The sequence below is a fragment of the Montipora capricornis genome, chromosome 1 (genome assembly GCF_036669925.1).
Source record: "Montipora capricornis isolate CH-2021 chromosome 1, ASM3666992v2, whole genome shotgun sequence".
Taxonomy (NCBI): Eukaryota; Metazoa; Cnidaria; class Anthozoa; order Scleractinia; family Acroporidae; genus Montipora; species Montipora capricornis.
This window is the reverse complement of record NC_090883.1, coordinates 40744535-40769534: the sequence shown is the minus strand read 5'-3', so window position 1 is coordinate 40769534 and position 25000 is coordinate 40744535. Positions and strand designations below refer to the sequence as shown.

Here is a 25000-nt window from a genome sequence, read left to right as displayed (position 1 = left end):
TCAAGGAGAGTCAGTCAGAGAACTAGAGCAAATGTGCAGGACAAGCCTCGGGCTCATGAGCACAATTCGCCATGAGGGGCAACTGTTGCCTCTTAAATTTGACCAGCGCTTTTACGAGTGAAGTTTCACTTGTAACAAAAACGGCTCCTTTAGGAGCCACCACGTTTTCAAAAGTCAATGGCCAATAATAACGATTAATTGATAATGTTCCAATTTAGAAAAGAAAAAAAAAAAAAGCTGCAAGAAGCTGCTGTAAACAAATTTTTTGCTTCTTGACTGCGAGGATGATACGATGGGATTGTGAGGGGTTTGGTACCTAAAAGACCTAAACATAGGAGATTGGACCCTAAAAAACCTAAACAATATGGCGGACTCAAGTGAGAAAGATTCATTTCGCCGACTGTCGACCAACTGTCGGCCGACTGTGGGCCGACTGTCGGCCAACTGTTGGCCGACAGTTTAAATTGGGGGAGCTGTTCTTCACTTTTTCCATCCTTTCTATGCCTTAAAACGCCAGACATACCATTTTAAATTATTACTCCACGTATTCTTACTCTGAAATAGGGTCAATGGAATGCGCCTTTAGATGAGCAAACGGTTCCTAACTTCTGCTATGAACCCACACAAGTCAGAAAACAGGGGAAAGTTAAAATTATTTTGGGCTCCCTTACAATTATTATTGTCTTGACTTGTTGTGTGTCACTTGCAATTTTCTTTGCAGAAAAGGAAACATTGTTCACTGCACAAAATCAGGCTGTGACTTGATAAAATGACCAAAATAAGAGAAAGGCTTAAGGTCTGACCACACTGGATGTGTGAACAAAGACAAAACTTTAGATGTGAGGAAACAGTGTGAATACAAGACACAGAATCAGATAGACACTTGTGGTCATGTCTGTATCTGCTTTAAGTATTTGTGAAGCATACTGTAGCTAAAACATCTGTAAAGCATTCAAAAGCCACACCAAGAAATACCCAGAAGTACTGTTGCATTTTCCATTTTTAAGAGAATGATAGTAACCAGGAGAATTGTGTTAGGCCTTTGTCAATCAACATCAACAAACAATAATATTATTGTGTGTAATTCACCCTTTTTAGTATGTTGGCTGCAGTAAAGCTTACTCCAGGCTTGAGAACCTCAAGACCCATCTCAGGTCACATACAGGAGAACGGCCATACGTGTGTGAAGTAGAAGGGTGCAATAAGGCTTTCTCAAATGCATCAGACAGAGCCAAGCACCAAAATAGGACACATTCTTCCGTTGTAAGTTCAGAAATGTTGCTAATAATTATGTAGTGGTAATGTACTGTTGGTTCCTTGAACCAGAAAAATGAGTTGTAGAGGGACCAGTATTCTGTGTACAATGTAAATAGATAACGTTCATGGATTAAAGCACAGAGAAAGAGCTATGTATAAATGTGGGCATCAAAAGAAAGCTTGGGATGTGACCACTTATTCTGCAGACTTAATAAGACTTTCTGAGAACCTCAGTTACTTTTGAGGTCCACTTCTAGTTTGGTTTGGCCATTGGGTATGATCTTCAATGATAAGCAAATGAGCTACAATATAGCTGACAGCCTCATTCCTCTTCATTTTAGAAACCGTATGTGTGCAAAGTACCGGGCTGCACCAAACGATATACAGACCCCAGCTCACTAAGAAAACACACAAAGACAGTGCATGGAGAGCAGGCAATCAAAAGGGTATGTTTTTATTGCTGTCATTTAAAACTAAAAAAACTTTCAGAGTAAAGTTTTTGAGCTTAAAATAGTGTGACATAGCAAACCTGGGTTGGAACTTGCTTCTAAAAGAGTAATAATTTGGTCCTTTATGCACTGCAACCGTAATGGCAGATCAGCATTACATTCCATGCTTTAATTGTAACTTTGTAAGACCATAATTATTGTACAGCAAACAATTTGTGGGTTGTCACGTTGTCCGTTGCCCAATTGAGACAGCAGTTTAATTCGTTATCAAGATAATTACTAAGAGACTTTTTGAAATTACAAGTTGTTGATTCTGTAATTAAGTTCTCCTTATGAAACTTGGGAAGTAATTCTTTCCATGAGCTTTGTTTGGCTCTGACACCAGGTCAGGGAGGCGACACTTTTGGTTGCTTTACTAAGTGATGCCACACACATTGTAATTATGTGTTGTCTCTGAGGTCCTCCAGTACTTGACACCCACTTTTAAATATAGAAGTTGTTTTGTTCCAAGTTAAACAGCCTAACCTCACAAGAGTCTCTTGTAGCTTTGTGGTAGGGCATCCGAACTAGTAATCATTGGCTCAATTCGATTGGAGCATTCAGGTTTTGGTGCCCCATATGCCACCCTGTCTCACAACAAAGAAACTTCATTCAAAATCATGTGTTGTATTGTTTCCCAAGAAGTTAAATCAGCAAGAGCCAGCCCATAAAGTTATTATTATTTTACAAGCAACATTCTTACAGATCTCATACAAACCCAGTCCCAGAACAATATCTGTTATGTCACTTCCCAGGTTTTGCCTTCTTCGCTAAGGTTGCAAACTACGATGAAAAAAAACAAGTAGCTGTCGCAAACAGTCAGAAGGCATGGTGGTGTAGTTTAGTGCACCAAACTCCTGCCCCTGAGGTCACAGGTTCAAGGCCAAGCTCTGCCATTTTGTTGCTTTCTTTGACAAGAAAATGCTCTAAACTGTTTCCCTCAACCCAGATGTATAAATTAATGGGTATCCATGACATACTGCTGTGGGTAACCTCAAGAAGGACTAGCATCCCATCCAGGGGGGAGTGGAAATACTCTCAGTGGCTTCGTGCTACAGAAAACAGGTTAAGCTACGGCTGTGAGCCCCCAGTTGCTTGTGTTTGACTTTGCCTGGCCTTTTTGTAACTAACAGAAAAAAGGGAGAAACTGAGGGTGGTAAGCAGTTTTATTATGTCACTTGGTGGACCACATTCCGCCTTGCAAATCATAACATGGCTGGTTCCTAAGATGTGGGATTGGTCATCTTTAGCAGGGAGGGCAAAGGCCTAGTGCCAATGGAGAGAGGCCATCCTTAAAATCTCCCGACTCTTCCCTGAGCCTCTCATGTAAGTTTTTCTAGCATTTCATTTTCTGCCTCCTAAGCATTGATGCCCCTTCCCCACCAACTTGTTAGCCATGACCTCTCCCTAATGCACTTGTGATAAAGTCAAACAAATAATCATAATGTTATATTGATCACTATAGCTCAAGGCAGAAGGCAGCAGAGAGAAGCCACCATCTAACTCTGACAAGAAAGAGAACACAACCACAGGAAAAAGTCAAGGCCAGCTGACATCCAACAGTTCACAAGCAGCACAATCTCCATCGCATGTTTCAAACAATCAGCTTCAAGAACCAGTGTCTCCAGGAAGAGACGGCTCCAGCACAGTGGGCAGTATCAACCAAGGAGGGAGTTGCTCACAGACTTGCGTTGGAAGCAATTTTGAAGTTGACACAGTTTCATCAAGCTGTGACAGAGCACCCGGGGGCCTAGATATCCCATTAAGCCAAGGCAGTCCCAGAAGTGTTGGGCAGTCTACATTGGGTTTATCACCCAGAAGTCCTCCCTTTGTAAACCATCTTCCAGATATTCTGGAAGGTGAATGGGAGTCAGCTGATAGTGGTGGCTTAGTCACTACTGCACAGCCTGTTGAGGCAAGACCACCAACGAACCCTGTCGCTCTCCCAAAGATTGATGTTCACAAAAGGGATGTGGCCTCATGGGTGAATGATGTTCATCGTCGGATGAGCCAGTCATCTCGCAGATCAAGTGAAACTAGCCATTTACCTGTGGAACTCAACGGTGATGCAAGCAGACGATCGAGCCAGGAAAGTGGTTGGTCCTCTTATGGAAGCCGCCGATCCAGCCGTGCTAGTCCATTCCCATCAACAAATGTTCAGCACCAAGAAGTTATTCCTCACTATCCTAACAATGGGTCTGTTCTTCCGGTTCCAGCAGGGATGACAATGCATTGTAAACCCCCAAATTTTCATCCTCTTGAAAGCACTGAAGATGCTCATAGAAGAATCAGTGAGACCAGCACATGTAGCAGCCACAAAAGGTTGAGTCGCAACAGTAGTGGTTATGGAAGCCAGTCCAACCTGGCAATCATTAGAAGTCCCATGTTTCACAAAATTTCACCATTATCCTACTTGATGCCACCATCCCCTGCACAAAATGATTCTTCAAGTAGGAGAAAAAGTGACACAGTGATTTGTGAAGCAGATAGTTCGGGAAGCTATCTCCCAAATAATGGCAAGAGTGAAGTGCGCCGTAGTAGTGAACCCATTAGACGTGCCAGAGCACCTCTTTTGAGAAATGAGCCAACAAGTGGACCTCCTAACAGAGAGGCCACACCGATGCCAAATTTAAATGAGACAGAACTGATGTGTGGGGACGTGGACCCAAAAGAGTTTGATGCTTATCTAAATCCAACTGAAGATGAGCAGTTGGAATCAAATGTCTTGTATCCTACATCAGAAAATCAAAGTAGTCCATCCACCTGTCCAGGGCAGACCCAGCGATTGTGTCACTATCCTTATCCAAAAGAACAACAGGTCACCCATCAATCACAACAACAACAGCCTGGTTTACAGATTGTCCATCATAGACCCCAGCAATCCCATCCACATCAAGCTGTTGCGTCAAATGAAAAGCTGCCACCTTCAGGAATAAATGGGCCCAATTCTGCAAGAAACTCTCAAGATGGACATTGGGGTTCAGATTGGTGCAGACCAGGGCAGCAACCAGATCTGCAAAATGGTTACCCCATTGCACCAGCAGAGAATGGTGCATATGACATATCAGTGGGGCCACAAGGACAGAAAAATCCAAATGCTGCGGAAAATTATGAGGAGGCAATGGTTGCAGGTTTTGGCTTACTATCTACTGAAAGTAGCGGCGTGTCTGAATTTGTTGGAAATGGTAACATGGTAGTAAATGACATGAACACACTGTTGAACTCTCTTCGTGAGGAAGAACGTTATCTTGAAATGTGTCAATCAAGAGGTGTGACTGGAAGTGCAATGTCTATTTTTTAATTCATTTCCTGACATGCTTAGCAAACAACCGTAAATTATTTATGGTTAATGTTACTGTTTTCAATTTGTTATATCTCCAGTGTTTAAAGGATACAACCTTGCCTGTAACATAGGGTCTGTTAAACTTGCTTTACATAACTTAGCCAAGATAAATTCTACAAAGTTGGACAATAGTATTTATGATAACGGTAGTAATAGTTATGCGGTTTTAATAGTTGAGGTCAATGTCCTTAAAATGAAAAAAATTATATTACCATATTGCAATAATTTAAATCACAATTTTCCCATTTAGAATGATTTTTTAGATGTTTAAAATATCTAAAAAATCAAAATGTCTTTTGTTTTTTGATGATTTTTAGATAAAAAGTTTCCTTCATTCTTAAAGTGCTACTGTGACGAAATTTGCATCTTCCCTATCTAAACCATTTTGGCACATAAACACGTAGTCTGTACGAGAAGAAGAATGCTGTTTACCATTTTCAAATATCTCTTTTTGTTCTGGAGATATTGAAGTTTTTTAAATATGCAAATTAGCCAAGTGATGACGTCATAAACCCAACCAAATTTTGATCAAGTATGATGGAGAAAGATATCTCAGCCAATTTGTATCAGAAATACTTGGTTCTTTGCACTAAGATTCTAGTAGATGTGTTCCACAATATGAGCATACCATTTTTGTTACCATGGCAACATACTGGGTTCCAGACCTCCCTGATGTTAAAAGATTTGCAGACCACCTTTGGCATTCTGTTTTGATATTTGCAAATGATGCCTCATCTGCATGATCCTGCCAGCATATAAAGATGTTGGGTCGAGTTTGTGGCCTTGGTAAATGTGTTTCTAGCCTGAGATCACCAGAATATTGAAATCAGGTTGGAGAGAACTGGAAAAGAGTGAGTTGCCATGGGAACCAATTTCTTCAGTTCTTTCAGAACTATTTCAAGTTTCAATGGTCTCTGTTGCAAATTGACCGAGGTAGCTCTATTTATATTCTTGATATTCTATTGGGTTGGGTGAATGACGTCATCAGCCTTCTCATTTGCATATTTTACACTTTTTTCAAACTTAAATATCTCCGGAACCAATGCAGATATTTCCAAACGGTAAACAGCGTTTTTAATGTTTCATGGTACTCTATGTGATAAACCAAAAAACTCAAGGGATAAAAATTTGATCACAGTAGCACTTTAAGCAAAATGACATAACTTTCATGACAAAGAGGATGGGTATTGGTGATGCCCATCTCAGAATTTCATTTTGAGCCGTACATCTTTAGGCAAAATTAATATTCAAGAAGCTTGAACATCTAAGATTTATGTAAGGTTAAATATTTAAGCACAGGAGTGCTAATTGATGACACTAGGAAAAAAATAAATCAAAATTATCAAATTTTGGTTTTGAGGAAGGGAAAAGCCATATTACATGTACCTGGACAAAACCCTTGAACAGGGAGATGAGAACCAACAAACTCTGGGAGTGTTTCGTTGGGAAAATCCGAGACTGGGTACTTGATCCGAGAAACCAAAAATCTGAAAGTGGATTTTTTGGTTGTGAAATTGGCACATTCAGAATACAAAGTAATATTACTATAACATTTAGAAGGCGTCATAATTGAGTGAAGTACAATCATCCAGGTGAGTGTAGTTAACCAATCACATGAACGACCAGAGTGTTTATGCCATCTGCTGGTGTTACACTGATCATTTGCCTAAGAAGATTACTTCTGCTCAGGTTGAGGAAGCCCTCTCAGGACTACACTCACCCTGCCGATCATACTTCACTTAATTACATATGTATATAGGAGCAGATTTAGGACTCATGTAAATTTCCAATTTACATGATTTTGAAATGCATTTTTCCCTCCTATGATAAATGCCATGGCCTATTTCCTGAATTGTACAAGCTTATTTATCCACCTTATCTGTGTCACTTTCTGTCAGAAAGAAGTTTTGTTATTTCCATAGCAGTGGAAACCTTGTACTTATTTCCGTGATTCAATATCATTTCTAGGAGACTTTACAGGTGACTGATTTGTTCACTCAGGGTTTTTTTTTGTCTTTAAGACTGCTTGCCATATATTCATTCTTTTCTGATATAGACCGCTAAAAAATGTAGAGATCATAAGCCCAAAAAATCCAGAATCTGCCCAGACTTTGGATATTTTACCTTCAAATCCACTATTGGATTTTAGTTAAAAAACTCAGATTTTAGATTCAAAAACCCAGATTCAGATTCCCCAAAGAAACACAACTTCAAACCTCACCATAAATCCTGCTCCCCTATTGTGAAGGCAGGTGTGTTTACCTTTACATTAATTTTATCAAACTATAATAGAAACCTAGATTTTTCAGGAAGGTTGCATTACATGTACCTACCAATGACTAACTGTGAGAATTTCAGTCTGCTTCTAAAATGTTCTCACTGACTTTGAAAATTAAACTTATGACTTGAAATTTCTTCAAGAAAAATTATTAGTACATACAGTGTACTTTGAATGCTACAGTAGATACCCACTAACATGCAGTATTTGAAATCTTATAGACACCTTTCTAATGTGCACTTATTATAATTCCCTCCTTCATGTCCAGGAGAGTAAATGATGGATGCTTTACCTCACTTTGATGAGCCTCCTCATAAATAATAATAATAATAATAATAATATAATCATAATATTAATAATAAAAATAATAATAATTGAAAATAATAATATCTCTAACCACTAATGAAATGAATCAATAATATTATTGCTCTCGTGCCTAAATAAATCAATAGCTTGTCTTCATTCCCTATGAACAGTTACAAGAACAGGAAGAGAGAGACTGAGGGAATGAGGTTGATACATGCAAAAGGACAAACCCTACCACAGAATTTTGGAGCATCCAACTTCCCAAACAGCAAATCAGGGCATCCACTCTCTGTGCATGCATATTACATACAGTGAAACACAATCAATCAATGAAATGACAGAACAGAATAACAGCAACAACTGCTCAGAATTCCAAATGTTCGGGGGCAAACGAGTTAGCTATTAATTTACAAGTGCAGCCGAGATGTTGAACTATGTAGTTTTGGGCAGAACAGGTCTTGAACCTGCCTCCACCCTCCCTTCTCAAAAACAGGGAAACAAAAACATTTTCAAATTCTCAATTCTTTTATTATCGCACTCAGTAGATGGAAACCAGAAACAACTTGTTGTCAAAAAAAATGTGACAGTGAAAGGCATGTTGTGACACATATTAATAATTATTAATTTTGGCATAACAGAAGTACATGTAACATGCATATAGTAATAGAGTAGCGGGGTCCCAGCTTTTCAACAGTAACAACACATCATTTCAATCAAAGCATAAACAAGGTGCTCATACTGCTTACGGCATAAAATGTTCTGGCTCAAGGATGTTGCACGGAAGGATATCCCAATTCTCTCTTTTTGTTTGGAGTTGAGTTTCCAAAAATCATTGGTTATACAGTCATGCATACAGGACAGAATTTTTAGAGTAGAAAAAAGTGATGAATTCCATGCACAGATAAATAGCATGGACAAATTTAGTGTACGGCTGCCAACAGCCCTTTCTATTTTTGAAATATATTATTCATATCACATTGCCATACATTAATTTCATTTTCACATTCAAAGACTGTCGTTAATTTTTGTACCAGAATGGATCCTTGTTATCTGGCCAGGAGCACACCATAATTATAGTCTTTATAGAGTGTCATGTTTACCACTTGCAAGTAGACTGGCCTTGTTATGGCACTAGTGAACGACTGTCAATTTTCCCTGCAAAAAAAAAGAACCTTTTTTTCATGTACAATTTCTCCAAATAGAGAGCATTGTCACATTTTCACTTAGGAAAAAAAGTACTGCAAATACAAATACAACAATTCATAAAATCAAGGTATTATAGTGGCTTAGGGTTAGGATTAAGGTTTTCTTCCCATTCTTAGTATTTAGCATGTTTAAGCTCTATTCCTTTAAGTTTACCATACACTTCAATCATGAGTTTTTGGCATAGGACAACTGGGGAACCACTCCATGTGTATGATCTTACATGCATCTTATCATAAGGTTACATCGCACAGAATGATTCTTTTCAATCAAAGGAAGCTGCTGCAAGAAACTCTTTGCGTGCATCAGTGATAAGACTGATACAAATTTAGAAAAAATATATATATACATAAAGAGTGTGGGGAAATAAAAAAAAAAAACCATGTTTTTCTTTAAATACTAACCTGTGAATACTGATGGAAAGTTTCGAAGTGAAGGAGTGTTCCTTCGAAATCCAAAACAACCATGGTATCCATTAAGAGGAGGGATGTTTTCCATGAACAATCCATGACCACCAACTTGATCTTTGGAGTGTCCTTTGAGTGAAAGAAACAAAAACTTGCTAATAATGTACAGCAGGGATCACGGAAATGTGACCACGTTTAATTGATTAAATTCTTTTGTGCACACACCCCTTGGGTTCTCGTTGCAAGATAAACAGGCATTTTGTCTGTCACCATCACCATTAAGTCTAGAATTTATCACCATGGGCAAAAGCACCTAAAATGATGCCAGCCACACTAAACACTTAATGACTGGTCCCGAGGAAAACAAAATGAACTGTTTCCTGAGGGACCAGTCATTGAGTGATTTGTTACACAGCACAAAAAGAAAAATGTGCAATGGCAACAACAACAGCGGTCGTCGGTCAACATTCGCGGGTAACAGTGCACTGTTACCCTCTGATGTCACATATTTTGCACTGTTGCCCGCTCAGAGACTTTTGTTTTGGCGGAAACAGTTTTATTGTCAGATGTCATGTGACCTTGAAGTAACCAATAAGAGAACATGCTATTGGGAGAAAATTTTCAGCTTATATAACAACAGAAATTGTTACCCTGTATTATGAAAACAAGTAGAGTAATCTTTTCAAACCACTTCCCTTATTAATAACAATAATATTATCATTCCTTTTTTTTGGCTCACTCTGTACAGGTGCTTCTTCACCACTTGGTCCCCTGACCACCAGTACGGTAAACGCCTGCAGATAAGCGGCACCCTTTTTCCAAAAAATCATCACTAGAAAATCGGGGGTGCAGCTCATCTGTGGGAACATTTGAAAAAAAAGGCTGCTTCAGGTGTCCAGTGTCTGATCTAATCTACAAACGTTCTGCTCATGTTCTTGGTGTAATGCAAAAATCTATAGAAAAACTGTGTTGAATTGAATGAAGAAATTCCTCTCAACAATTACCAGAAAAAGATCAATCATATGTCAAAGTTCATAAAAACAATGATCATTGCATTAAAGTGCTAAAATTGTGGGTAAGACTTCAAAGTATTTTCAATTACGTTCAATGAACAGTGGATGAAGAAGATTTCTAAAGATTCGACTTGGGACTTCTTTCAAAAGACTCTTTTTCCAAAATTTGAGGTGCTAAATTCAGGGTGCTGATTAAGTCATCCCGAAGAGAAATTCTTGAACAAAAACGTTTGATGCCTTTCGAGTAATCTTAAAACTCGTCGGGAGAGGAGGTCCGAAAAGTTGTAATTTTGGCGTCAAAATAAAGCCCTAGAAAATCATCTTAGAGATTCCGCGTGCAGTTCATGGTCTGCTGAAAAACTCTGCCCCCTACTTGACAGCCAATTATGCTGAACCAATCAGCATTCTGGCACATGCTAAGGTAGCAGATTGTGTGTGAAGGCTGTCAATTGAAACCCAATCTTTTCACGTGTGATTGACAATACTGATACGTCAATCATTTTTCGCACACAGATTATGACGGGAAACAAAGAAAAACGATTTTAGCGGGTTTTAAAATTAATTTTTCAGAAATTTTTTTTCGGGAAATATATACGGTACTTCACAGCCCACAGATTCAAGATTTGCAAAAACATGAAATTTGAGAGAGATACCAAAATTTACCTTCACTGAGACCTGAGTAACTTGAAATCTTAGAGAAAGCCTCACATTAGAATATCCTGCCATTTTGCAAACTAACTTAAAACCAAGCAAAGGTTCCATTATACATGTAATTAAAGAATTGTTTGCTTAGAGCTCTTGAATAAGTCTTGAATGGCTATGCAAACATTAAACTCACCTGCACCAGCACTGTTGCGAAGCTTGATATAGGTACCCATCATGCCTGAATCATAAAATTTATCCATCTGCTTGCCAGTTATTGAATCACCAGGGGGGCCCTGTAAGTTAAGGCAACACATTAATATTGGTCAATTACCTCAAAGACGTGCTGATACATGGTTATAATGACGGAAAGGAATTGAAGAAAGGGCTCTTGTGGAGATTCTAACTGTAAATGCCAATGTATAGTAAAAAGTGTAAAATAAATTAATGATCTTAAAAGGAAATACCAGCTCAGTACACAAGCATTCATAGACCCTCAGCATAAGGAATTGAGGTCTTGGGAGTGAGACCTAACAGTAACGCCAGACGATTTTACCCATCAAATGGGAGCGTGACCTGGGATGCATGAGGAGTGAATGAGGAGTGAATGGATTAAAGCCTGGTTTTCACTATCCATGTAAACAAACTTGCAAGCAACATATGCAGACACATCAACCAACACCAAACCAATACCTATGGTTTATCGTCCATACTGGAGAAGATGAGAGAGTCTAGCTATTAGTGTGTATAAATTATGCCAATTTGCAAAGGCAGCCCTTTCTCCTCAGTTATTTTAGAGACCCTGAGTGTTGGTCCGGGCTGCCGGGGTCGAACTGATGACCTCGTGCATGACAGCCTGATGCTCTGAGCCAACTGGTTGGTGGTAAGTCAAATGGTCAGTAGGTATCTGAAAAAATCCCACCCCTCCCCTTCCCTAAACAGCTACAGAGTACTTGCCTTCCACTCCCCAACCAAGGGAAGATAAGGATTTTCATGCTTCCATTCAAATGAGGATGGCTTTCATTAAGACTCTTTCTGAATAATGTTGTTTTCCACGCTACGTCAGGGACACTGTCTAAAGACCTCATTGGCCATTTCTTTTTTTTTTTTTTTAAATCAATATTGTCATAACATGTCTAATTAGCTCTTTAGCTAAGGGCTTTTGTGAAGGTTTAGTGTTATATTAGCATTAGTACATTTGGCAGCACAAGTTTCCCCATTGTTTATGGAGAATGGGTCCAACCAGCGATTGATGGGACTGATTGGTCTACTGGGTCTGTCTGGCCACCCGTCAACATTTTGTACGATGTAAACAATGGGCCTGTTTGTTTGTTTGTTTATTACCACAATTTCCATGTAGTAAGCAGAAGTTCTTGCTTGAACGATGTAAACTGATTTACGTATAGCTGCACATTACGGCTTTGCATTTTCCCCTCTACTAACTATGGGCTTTGCAATTTGATTTGACTGAATGAAGCTTGGATATATAGTACATGCAAGTACATATGCATATCTGAAGCATTTCTAACAAAATATGCATCAGTTATTGTCTCAGATCAAATACAACCACTATACCTGTTCTGTCTTTTTCAAAAGCTTTTGCACGACAGGTTTTTCAAAATATCCTTTAGCGTGTTTGTCTCTTTGGGCGTTATATGGCGGTATGGCAGTAGCCATTTTTGGATTTGCTCGGCCAGAATCATCGGAAAGAGTGCTTACAGCGATTGCATCGAGAACAAATCCTTTCTCGTGCTTTGCTTTATCTTCCGGTGACAGAGAAGGTGGTCCATACTTTGCAAATCTAGCAAGTTTATAGTCCTGGTGCTGCGCCATTTTGTTTGGCTTGATGTCTGTGTTGACAGACAGGGCAATTCGTCTATTTGGTCTGAAAGGAAACCAGGGAAACGTTGCTAGGGTATACCACGTGACCTCGTAACCGAGAGTAAAGAAAAGAGGAAGAGCCAAAAGAAAGGGAATGAAAAGGAGAATCGAACGTTGCCCATTAAACAAGAGGCGAAGTGAAAAATGGTAAGAGACAAAAATTGCTCTTTTTTAACACAATTAGCCGGTTATTACCTAACTGATTCGTCTGCCTCATCTTTTTCCGAATGCTCGAGAACGTTGCTTCCATTTGTTTGTTCCATTTTTATTTCGAAGAAAGGTTAATTCCTCCTAAGTTTAATTAGAACGTTTAATACCACAAGAAGAATAATAAGCAATTAGTGTTGTGACGTCAACGTTCATTAATGCATTTGGAGAACGTATGGTGAAAGAAGACTGGAGCGAGTTCGTCCATCGCCATATTGGATAAGATGTTTTCATCGGCTCGAGCAATTTGGAGTAATTGTCGCCAAAGTGGCTTTGCTTACACCTTAATTACTATAAGAACTTATAAAGTACGAAGTGCTTTGAAGCTGATGTGTTCAGGATGCAAATTTGTGAGAAGAAAAGGTCGCTTACGAGTGATATGCAAGAACAAGAAAACTCACAAGCAGAAACAAGCTTGATACCAGGTGTTGATACACCGTCGATCCTCTCACAGAAAATTTATTTGGGGAATGTGTTATTCCGTGACGTTTCTACACTACCTTCAAGAAGGAAGAATTTAATCTGGACTACTGGGAAGTTCTTCTTCTAGGAAGTTCTTCAGATGTGCACAAATGACGGAGTTTTTCGAACACAGTGACTTGGATTAACGAAAGCTAAGGATGTTAGGAAGCGTGGTATAAACACGATAGAAGCAATGGAAACAGAGCTTGATGCTGTGTTATTGCAATCTGTCCAAACGTCCAGGATACTGATCCATGGAACAGCTGGGCGCTCCGTAGTTCCTCCACTAGCCTGTTCCAGGCCCCCAGATAGTCGGGAAAACGAAAACAACCGCGTGGGAAAAGCGAGTGGTTTCAAGCCCCCACTCATTTTTCGCACGCATTTTTTTCTCTTTCCCTACCAACTGGGAGCCTGGAACAGGCTATTCCTCCACTGAAAGCTTTTAAGTAAAAAATATTCCAAAATGGCCTCAAATTAACATTGCTTTGGTTTCATTTTAATTAGCTATTCTTGCCTCCTTCAAGGTGAAATTAGCGACCTTCAGATTGGAGTATGAGAACGACTACGAGTGTGAGTTTTCCGTGCTGGGCATGCATGTTAGGTTTAGAGAACAAAATGTTTTGAAATGGGCAGGCTCAGAACTGAGAACTCATGCTCATAGTCGTCCTCGTTTTTTTTTTATTATTATTTTTGAATATTTCTATTTGTATTTTTCCATTAAAAATACATACTTACAGTACAGTATCACTACATTGCACTTACATACTCCAAACTAAAAAAAAAAAGGAAGCAAAATCACGCAACTACATTTAAATATCATAGTCGTCCTCGTACTCCAATCTGAAGGTCGCTATTGACTTGTTGTTGACTGATGTTTTGACAGCTTGTGTTAAGGGATATTCCGTTACACTTACATGACACATGATTACTCCCATACTCACAGACGTTTAAATTTGTAAAAGGGTGTTGCAAGCACAATTAGGTGTGTCAACCTTTTTTTGGTGATACTTTTCTGGCATTTTCTGAGTTCCAAGACCATAGTTAGTAAAGCGAGTGGTTTCAAGCCCCCACTCATTTTTCTACATCTCATTTTTCATTTCCCCCCTCATTTTTCTACTAACTATGCCAAGACCAAGGCAAAAGTCGTCATCATATTATAGCGACGACGACTTTCGGTGTGTTTGTACTTTTCTGGCATTTTTTATCACTGTTTTTCAGCCAATTAAGTGTGCTGTTTGTTTATCGAGTTTTACATTTCTCAAGCCACTTACTGTTTCCCTTGGGATCAACCTGAGTTCCAAGACCAAGGCAAATCTCATCATCACATTATGGCGAGGACGACTTTCAGTGTGTTTGTCCAAGTGTTGCATGGAGGGGTTAGTTTCGAAAGAAACAATGGTGCTACAGTGTACCTTGGCATGAGAATAAAACATGAAAATTTGGTTTTGTCAGTTAAATTAATAAGTTATCATGATTTTGAGTGTTTACCCTATGTCAGAGTGGTGGCAATTCACCTTTTGTCAGCTTGTTTGATAAAACCATATTTTCGTGTCAAATTGTCAGTCAACGTCAACAGTTTTTTTCATGTTAGAATTGCTTTTCCTTCCCTTTTTGGAAACAGTCATGTGCTGGCCATCAAAGTTATTGAAGGAGTTACTGTTGCTTTGAACATTAGACAACAGAAAGGCAAATATAAATAGCGCACACTTCCCCTTTCTGAAAAGTCATTGTTTGTCATAGCACTGCTCAGTCATGCTTGAGATGACGATTGAACAGGAACAAAATGTTATGCAGTCAGCTGAATGAGCTGCAATTTATGGTGAGTTTTCAAGCAAGCAACGGTGGACAATATTCCAGTAATTCCAGTACATTGGATCAACTGGCTTGATCTGATTGGTGTAGTTACAAATTGAAGCATACCCACTCTGGACAGGAGGATAGAAGAAAAAGAGGTGTTCTATACTTTCCAGCTGACATCCACAGAAACAGGCTAAAGGGACGTAGGGTCAGAAAGAAGAAAGGCACTGAGCATTATAATGAATCCCGTGGGCAATCTTCTAGTTCAGATCAGACACCTTGCGATCAAGGGGGAGGAAGAACCAAGAACGCCAGGCGGCAGACCAGTCCAAAGTACCAAAAGAAGGGAAATTTTGGAAATGCAATTGGGCACAGCAGGATTTTTATTTTACCTTGCTGTATGCGTGTTTTGAGTGGTTAGAGTGGTTTAGTGCAGAATATTAAAACATCTGCGTGTTGTCCGCAGTTTAACAGATATTTGTTTTCTCCACGCTACCAATGCAATGACGCATTGTCCCTAAGGGGCATGGTGCTATTGGTAAATATTGTGTGTAATTAGCAGTTTATTCTTCCTTCGGGTCGAAGGCTACGAACGCCTGACACTATGCCTTAACTTTCACACATTTTGTCTCATCGTCCTATTTACTTTTTTGTTAGTCAAGTGAAGCTATGATCTTCGCAGTTATGGAGGCAATTTTAGCAGTTGCGTAGAGAAGCCTGAAAAATTCAGGACTTCAACGGGGTTTGAACCTGTGACCTAGTGATGCCGATGCGACACTCCATAACTGCGAGGATCGTGGCTTCACTTGATTTCATAACTGCAGTTCAATATACATGTAAGATTCATTATTCATATATATCACTTTATTCGTTGATTTATTCATCACGGGAACATTTGAACCCACAAACGACCAGCTCCCAACATCATTGGTCAATTTACATTATCAACTCCGTTGATGAAACCAAATTTATGTGTACTACCTCCCCACAGACGCTGCACCACAGTTTCTTTAGAAACTACACCCTTTATCCATGGCTTCATAGTTCAGTTGCTTAGAACGTCGCACCGGCATCACGAGGTCAAGGGTTCAAACCCCGTCGAAGTCTACGCAATTGCTAAAATTGCGTCTAGAACTGCGAAGATCATAACTTCACTTGATTTCATATCCGCAGTTCAATAATGATTCATATGATTAATTTCATATACATAATTTCGTCCATTTCACGTTAGTCTTCGAAAGCGCCCTTATTTGACTCTTGTAGTGCAGAGACTTTTAAGATTTAAGTGTTTCCTGCAAAACGTCCCGGGAGCCGAAACCTTCTGCTGCTGCTAAAGGACTTCATAGTGGAATTTTTGAAAAAAGGGAATAGCAACAGCTAGTGATGTATAGTAATGTCATATGACGAGTAGTAGCAGCTAGTAAAGTGGAATAACGGCTATTAATATGTGCAGAAACTTCGGGTGACGAGTACTTACGTGTATGTAACGGGTAGTGATGTGGAATAACGTCTAGTGACGATTACTGATGGCTAGTGCTGAGTGGGCACGGCTAAGAACGTGTAGTAACTTGGAATAATGGCGTGTAATGTGTAGCAACGGATAGTAACATACAGCAACGGCTAGCACTGTGTAGTCATGATAAGTGCAGTGTGGTGACGAGAGGTGATGTAAAGTATCCGTTAGGTAATGTAGGGTGACTAGTATCGATCGGTAGTATTTAGTGAAGTATCGTGTAAAGAAGTTTAGGTGGACTTTTCATGTAGTGTAGTTATATTAGTAGAACACTGAATTACCGCTAGTGCTGTGGTCATGGCGAGTAACGTAAAATAACGAGTGTTGACAAGGAGTCGGTCATGTAAAGAAACGTTAGTTAATATATAGTGACCAGTATTGATGAGTAGTGTTGGCAAGTGATATTGAGTATATATTGTATTGATAAAGAATTTTAGGTGGGTTTTCAATTGGTGTAACGGACTTTACAACCGCACATTTCCGGCGGGGCTAACACGCAGGTTGCATTCCACAGGTCACTAGTTACGGGTCATTGTTTTACCTTTTGGAAAGTAACCAAAACTCTCAGTTTGGCTAACCCTAGGCCCAAAACCAACCTTAGGCCTAGGGTTAGCCAAGTTGAGGGTTTTGGGTTACTTTATTAATTGTGTATAAACCTGCAACCACAGGGAGCCCACACAAACGGTGTGGCTGTTTGTATGTTCAAAATATAAAGAAATGTATGGGAAATATTGAAGAGTCCTAATATCGTAAACTTACATCGAGAAATGACTATGTTGAAGCTCAAAGTAAACGTAAACCTATCTCACTTGTTGTGTATTGTCATTTGCATTGTGCGGCTGAAAATGGCGAATTTGAGCGTTAAGTGAGTGTGGGCTTCCTGTGCTGCAACGAGTGACCTACCGTCCAATTTCGTATCCAGTCCCCTCCACGTGAGATCATACAATATGGCGGATAAAAGCTCATGGGAACTCTTAGTTCACATTTCAGAAAGACTTTTCGGAAGTTTATTCCCACTGATCATCCCTGCGAAGTATCAAACGAGGAAGGTAATATTTTTATTGAGGATGTGTTTTAAGGACTTACAAACTCATTTCTTAGATGCTGTTGTTTTAAAGACGTACGTTAGCTTTGTCTTGTTGATTTCGGCTTGTATTATAATATTTTTCGTTGCCTGCTCGGAACTAAGGCCGATGTGCACCTGGCGTGCGGAAAAACTGTTGCTCTTACTGTTGCTTTCAAGGTTCTACAGGCTATGCAGAAAGGACTGAAGAAACGCACTGAACTAGGAGGTTCAGCGTTGGTGAGCATTGAAATCACTTGATTACAACAGCAGCATAAACGGGTTTTTTCAACCTCTTAACTGCTGAATACCCTACCACCTTTGTTAGCATTGGGCAGCGTGCTTTGAAGAGCAAGTAAGAATGCAATAGGGAGGATATCTGTTTACAAACATTGCTTTTGTTATTCAAATTTGCCAACCACAAGAACGAAAGATCCTTTGTTTTGACAGCCAATGAGGCTCTGGTTGGCATATTAATGACAATAGGTGACGTCAACGATATCTTCCGTATAGATGTTATTCTTATAAATGCAAATAAATGGCAGGGTATTCAACAGTTGAGCTCAACTTTTCTTCGTTTCCCAAGTAAAGGATACCGTTTTACTGCACTTGCAACTTGAACCGGTTGCATTTAATTATTCAATTTAATAATACCAGAGGGCTTGCAGGTCTTTTCTGGTTTAAACGGTTTCATCCTTCTTGTTGATAAGGTATTCAGGAAAAGCCTAAACAAAGAGGTTACAAATGGTGAAAATGACACAGCACTGGGAGGAAGGGCTAGTTAACACTTGCAACATCAGCGTCTTAATCACCTTATGGATAGCCTGTGTGGCAGGCGTTTGAAGAGGAAGGGTAGGGAGAGCTGGCGGAAGAACAAGGAGGTTGCATGCAGAAGAAGGAAAGGGGATGCCCCCCGTTTAATGCTCAGATTCTGAATGTAAAAATAATTATTGTGATCAGCTAGAATTAAATTTTCCTCAATAACCAACCTAATTCCCTCTGATTGGTTAAATTCAGTGTCACACTATTTTCAAGCTGTCAGCCTCTCTCACAAATAATCTAAATGTCCACCTCAACCGACGCCACCAACATTGTCTTTTTTTATCTGATGCAAAGCTTTTGGATAGAAGTTTGAAATTATAGCAACAGCGTTTGATTTTACGTACACATACGTTGCAAACAAGGTGTGGAGTATTCTTGAAATATTGATTCCAGCTACATTTCTTAGGCGTTCAGCCCATACAACACTAAACAATTCCTCCTTCAGCGATGGTCTGAGCAAATCCACACAAGCTTTGTTGAGCCATATTCCACCAGTAAACTCCTTTCTCAAACTCCACGCACGTCATTGAAAGATTGCTCCTTTTTCAGGCAACCGCATTTTGTGTCGCTCTACTCCATGAGAGTTTTTAGAAAAAATGTGTGATATACAACATTCCTGCATGGAGCAATTTTGATTGAATGTCATTTGACAGTTTTAGCGATTTTGCAGCTGCTGTATGTATGCATATTAATTAGGGGGTTAAACAATAGCTTCCTTCCAGGCATTCCCTTCCCTTCTTCCTTGTGCAACCTCCTCGTCTTCCTCCCACTGGTTCTTTTGCCTGCCATTCAGGCTACCTTATGGAGGTCAATTTACCTTGATCAACTTAGTCTAATTACCCATGATGTAACTGAGGGCACAAAAATGCCTTTGAATTTCATGCTTGCATTTTCTTTCTATTGAGGTACATTGTGAATGGTGTCAAAGAGCAATCATAAACAATAATGATCAATCAAAGGTGAGATTCAAATAAAAGATTTGTATTCCTGTGTCACTGTGTATAAATTACTCCTTAGGGTTGTAAAGATGTACTGTCTAGACCACTTTCATAAATGGCGACCTCCTTTACATTCTTTTGTATTTATGTTTATTAAACCTACATGTACTGCCCTCATTTTGAAACAAATAATTTATTCTTTGAAATTTGCTTGTTTTAGTAATTCTGAAGGCTAATTAGCAATAAAACAGAGGTATATTACCGGTATATTTGCCCAAGGTCTATGCTTTTAGTTCTCAACAGGGTACCATGTCACAGAGGTTGTAAGTTTGAATACCGGTACTGCCAAGGACTCTTATTTCTTGTTGTCCTATCACCTGCCTCCAAACAACTAGGTTATGATCTTTTGCATGGATTTATTACAACATCAGTATTGCATAAACAAGTTTGATGCATATGACATCGTTGAGCCTGCAGACCAGTGAGACACCTTGTCAAATGAAAAACCTGGGACGCTTTCCATTTGACAGAACTGACTGGCCAGACCAGGCATTTCGAAGGACTAACTCTGCAAGGCCTTCAAACTAACACACTTCAAGGATCATATATACTCCTCCAGAAGAATGCGCGGGATTATCATGCAAGTGTTCCTAAGTTCAAATTGCTGCATTTTCTTTGTAAACTGCTGGATCTTGTCGGCCAGTTCTGACAAAAGGAAAGCGCCCAAAGATAAGTGACCTGAGTAGTGTTGTGGAGGTTGGTGGTTTGAATACTGCCCATGACTCTGATTTATTCAGTAGGCCTCTGTGCCCTTTCACTTCATTACTCAGAGATCTATTAGTATAGTTGTGTTTTTGAAGATTTAAACCACCCATTACACGGAGACATCAAATTCCAGATGTGTTGAAATATGTTTATTCATTCGTTTTCCTTATCTTGTCTCCCCTTTTTCCATAGAAATGTTTGAAAGGTCAGCCATCTGATCTTTTTGCAGCAACAATTTGAATTTTATCAACTTGTTTGATAAAACTAAATTTTCAGGTTTTTACAGCTGTACTCTTTTCAGTTTCTTTAGAAACTACAATGTAAGCCCTTTATTCATGTGCTCCTTCCACTCCATTATCATGTTATGTACATGCAAAACACACCTAGTACATTCATTGCTTTCTTACTTTACTTCATGTAATGCACAGCAAACCTACATTTTTTTCCCTACTTTCTCTACCATCATCTTTATTAACCTAGAGTCACTTTAATTTATTTTAATTTAATTTGTTAATAATAATAATAATTATTATTATACATTGGTGTCACCAGCTCGATTTGGCTATAAGCAGGTAGCTAATTCTTGCTTGCTCTGTTTCTCTTAGGTCATACCTACAGACAATAGATTTTATATTACGTAGAATTGACGTCATACCTACAGACAATAGTTTTATGCATGCAGAAGTGACGTCACCTGACACACTAACCAGCAGTTTGATCAGTTTTGTCATGGCGGAGCTCAGCTCAGGAATATGCATAATAAAACAATTATTGAATTCGGTTTTCGCATGTTAGCGATAATTATGAAGGCCTCAGTTTGTGTTATCCGCCTCAGCCTTCGGCTTCAGTAGATAACACAAACTTTGGCCTTGATAATTATCGCTAACATGCTCAACCTCATCCAATAATTGTTACGCGGTAATTAAATACCGAAGATTATTGCATGATAACATAGAAAATCTTGACTTGTTCAAAGTGGGAAAAGAGGAGAGTTGCTATGCCGGGGAAGAAATCAGTAAAGGAAAGAAAGATGACATAGTCAATGTAATTTCTGTTATGTTTTTTGTAAACTTAATAGGTTGGAGAGAACAGGATATTAACATGGAACTTAGACTGGTCCAAAATGATATTGATAATTAAAGGTGTTCAGGTGAGCAAAAATTCTTCTGTAATTTATCAGTTTAAATTTGCTGGATCTTTTACTTGATGGTAGGATTATTTGTATTGATAACATACATGTAGGGGTTCAAATTATTGTAAATGCTTTGAACCCAAACACACCAATCACTGTTTAGTCTTCCCAGCGAATTACATCCACATGTAAGCTCAACTGACAGTCGACCAATAACATCATGAATAAGTTGACCAATGACATCTACGACCGGAGTTCTTATAATATCTACTGATGTTTCACACATCACTTGACTCTGAAGATGTCTTATTCTCAGATTGTCAAAACGTCAGACAATGTCATCTTAAACAGTCCTTCTCAGGACTACACTCACCTGGGCGATCCTACTTTACTTAATTATGTTTCAAATTATGGATACAATATTATTATGATGTTGTGTTTAAAAACAATAATATTATTATCTTATTGCTACAGTTGTTTGTTGAAGAAAATCGGTATACTAAATTTTCTTCTGCAGAATCAAAGGGCTGGGTATTTAAACAAAGCAAAGTCTAACTTAGACTTTGTTTCTCAACAATCATTATTTTTATACTGTGAACTTTATAGAAGTGGACAAGTGCTTCTGTTCTTTGATATTGTCCCATTGACACTGTTTTGGACAGTCTTGATATGTGTACACTGTATGTCAGGATCAGCAAAAATAAAGGTGACCTGCAATGTGATTTAGTCCAGCTGCTGTTGAACTCCTTTTGAAGCTATCACTTCAAAGTCGTTAATGATAAATAAGAAAGGAACGTATGATATTTGGCTGATGTTGCAAACCTGTTTCATGTTAGATTGATCAAATTCATTATTCTTGGTATTCTTGCAGACTACAGTTCAAATTAACTTAATTTCTTTTAATTTGTAGGTTTGCTGTGAGGAATGCAACCTAATGCTAGATCTAGGAAAACTGCTAAATTTTCTGGTGATGTCTGATGAATCCACAGAAGCAACAAAGGTACAACATAGATTTGAGAATGGTTTTACCTTGTGCTCTTTGAGAAACCATTCATATCACCCTACAAAGTATTTGTCTTTCGTGACTTTTCGTGTCTGCAGCCAGCCTTAGAGACCCAAGCACAGATAATGGGTGCAGAAGGAGAAAGCCTTAATAATTAATATTATTATTATAAACGGGAAACAAAAACGGCAGTGAGGAATATAAAATTTTCTAACTGTCTTCCCCTCCATCCCCCTGCATGTCTAAGCTCTGGGTCTCTGGGGATGGTGTGAGGTGAATGGAGGCACCTGCCTTGGTAACATCCCGTTTTCTTATGAGCAAATAGTCTGGCTTAAATTGTGATGTTTTTAACACATTATGCACAAAGTGAAATAAAAAAAATGATGTCCCCCTGATATTGCCAAGGTAAGAACATTACTCTGGCTGCAGTCCTGTTATTTGTAAGTTATTTACATGTATTTCTTGGAACAGCATAATACAATATAGATATTTGGCTTTTGTGAATTTTCTTTTGGTTATTTCTCTTGCATTCACTGTAGCTTTATCCTCTTGCATCACATTTCTGTCAAGTCAATGGCCACACTTCACAGTCAGGAGAAGACGATATTAAATTACTGCAACAAGCTGCCTCCATAGCTTATTCTCTTCATGTCCTCACAAAGTAAGTCAGGTCTAGTTGATGTTAGTTTATTTCACACTCCCTTTCTCTTTGACGGTCAGCCATAGTTTGATTTGGAGAAATTAGAAGGTAGCTTAAAAAGTTACAAATCAAAGACCCAATGTTTTGACACTCTTGTCTATTGTCTTTGTCAGGGGTGATCCATTGCCATCGTAAGAGATGCTAGACAGGAATGTCAACATGCGAGGTCTTTGAATTGCAACTTTTTAAGAAACATGCAAAATTCCCCAAACTATTGTAGCATCAAACAATGTCAGATGTCCAGTTAAAATTAGTTAAGTTAATTAGTCAAATTAGTTTTTCCAATGATTATGTGCGCAGAACAGAACAATATCACTTTTGTTCGAGTTGACACCAAAGCTAGTGGCGTACCTGTAACCACACTGCCCTCTGGTCGCCTGTGTCCCAAATTTTGCGACATGTACAATCAGATGCTTGATCTTGATCTTGATCTTACCAGCTTTTTTTTTGGGGGGGGGGAGGGTGGGGGTTGAGCGTGGACATCTATGCAGTCCTTCTGTCCTCTACCATCAAATTCTTAAAGTGATTAATGATGTATGCAATCTTCACAGTTCCAATACAAAGACTTGACTTCGATGGAAGTAACAGCTGAGAAAAATCCACTCGAAAACATTTAGCATTGTATCCAGTCTCCTAATGGGCGACTTAGCCAAAAAATCCGGAAATTTCGTTTTGAAGTCAAATGATTTTCGAAAATTGTGGACAACCTCCTGAGGTAGTCCTTCTTTTTTTTTACGTTCGGAACGGAATTCGGAAAATTCCCTTACCATTTGCGAGAATCGTTCCGTTTCCAGTCCCTTTCTCACAAGGTCGAGTAAATATGCGGGATGGAATGCCGAGTGGTAAAATGGTAAGCGCCATTCTCATCTGGTTGGTAATTAAATTCGGAAAATCGCTGACCTTTATGCAACGATCATTCCATCCGGATTATTTGGCTAAATGGTAAGCACCCATAGTCTCCCACCGTAATATTTTTTTTCTATGGTTCAAGGCTCCTTAAAATATTCCTTGTTTGACCAATGACTTTCCCGAACTTGCAGAAATGTCCCTGACTTCACAATCCAGGCACCTAATGGCGACATAATCTCACTCGAATCAGTTGATGAACTTTTGAAAAGCTTATTACCCCAGGCGGATTTCGGTTCAGGAGTCAGGCCTACTATAAAAGCAAAGCGAAAGAAAAGCAAGGAGGAAAGCTCGACAAAAGACCCAATTCACTCACAAATATCGCAGTCTTCGTCGAAAACAAAAGTTAAAAGTGATACAAAGAGAAAAAAGAAGAAACTTACTCAGGATGCCCTATCAAACGGTCATCATAATTGTGATGGCGAGGAGATTGAAGAATGCGAGGTTAGATTCTTTGTTTTTTATACGTTTTCACGAAAAATATAGCATCTTCATATATAAGCTGACAAGCATTAACCAATCGATGGTTGCTTGATTTATAAACATAAATCATATTCATTGCCGGGAAATTGACATCTTCAATTCCCACGGCCTACTCCCGTCTGACCTTGTAGCTCAGTAAGTAGAGCGGTGGGGGTCTAACCCGAAGGTGTGGGTTCAATTCCTATCCTGGTCAGAGTTTTTCTCTGTCCTTGCGTGGGCCCAATTCCATTAGTAGGGCTAGCGCCCACATGGTTAACATTTCGAATTTGCGACTGTGGTATAAATCAATCGGTTTCGTCGCGTTTTAATTGCAGGACACGGTGAGGAAACAACTGGTCTTTTCCGAAAAGAAAAGAGATGTTTCTGGTACTGAAGAGAATGAAGAAAGCGA

At 39.1% G+C, this 25000-nt stretch overlaps 3 protein-coding genes across 6 annotated transcripts in view; 2 read left to right on the top strand and 1 right to left on the bottom strand.

Annotated features, from left to right (window-relative positions):
* The window catches only part of LOC138043932 (transcriptional activator GLI3-like), a 17245-nt gene extending 9731 nt beyond the window's left edge, over window positions 1-7514 (top strand). For both annotated transcript variants that reach the window (XM_068890473.1, XM_068890465.1), the window contains exons 4-7: window positions 1099-1263; window positions 1599-1703; window positions 3211-5430; window positions 6239-7514. In XM_068890473.1, coding sequence (XP_068746574.1) covers window positions 1099-1263; window positions 1599-1703; window positions 3211-5046 — 2106 coding nt within the window. In that variant the 3' untranslated portion in view covers window positions 5047-5430; window positions 6239-7514. The remainder of the gene's footprint in view (window positions 1-1098; window positions 1264-1598; window positions 1704-3210; window positions 5431-6238) is intronic.
* A 664-nt stretch (window positions 7515-8178) lies between these two features.
* On the bottom strand, window positions 8179-13130 carry LOC138043997 (sperm microtubule associated protein 1-like). The gene is made up of 5 exons (XM_068890564.1): window positions 13014-13130; window positions 12513-12822; window positions 11134-11233; window positions 9280-9411; window positions 8179-8827 (listed from the first exon to the last, which is right to left on the bottom strand). The coding sequence occupies exons 1-5, from the start codon at window positions 13079-13081 to the stop codon at window positions 8796-8798; spliced, it is 642 nt and encodes a 213-aa protein (XP_068746665.1). The 5' UTR covers window positions 13082-13130; the 3' UTR covers window positions 8179-8795.
* LOC138043983 (uncharacterized) overlaps window positions 12908-25000 on the top strand; it is a 13210-nt gene continuing 1117 nt past the window's right edge. Inside the window, exons 1-8 of one of the 3 annotated variants that reach the window (XM_068890551.1) lie at window positions 12908-12965; window positions 18041-18100; window positions 19588-19641; window positions 21464-21535; window positions 22428-22517; window positions 23060-23181; window positions 24261-24570; window positions 24924-25000. The exon at window positions 24924-25000 is cut by the window's right edge and continues 3 nt beyond it. In XM_068890551.1, the coding sequence (XP_068746652.1) occupies window positions 12963-12965; window positions 18041-18100; window positions 19588-19641; window positions 21464-21535; window positions 22428-22517; window positions 23060-23181; window positions 24261-24570; window positions 24924-25000 (788 nt within the window). In that variant the 5' untranslated portion in view covers window positions 12908-12962. Of the gene's footprint in view, window positions 12966-16772; window positions 17847-18040; window positions 18101-19587; window positions 19642-21463; window positions 21536-22427; window positions 22518-23059; window positions 23182-24260; window positions 24571-24923 lie in introns of those variants that run through there. The other 2 variants (XM_068890532.1, XM_068890543.1) reach the window with 2 other exon arrangements.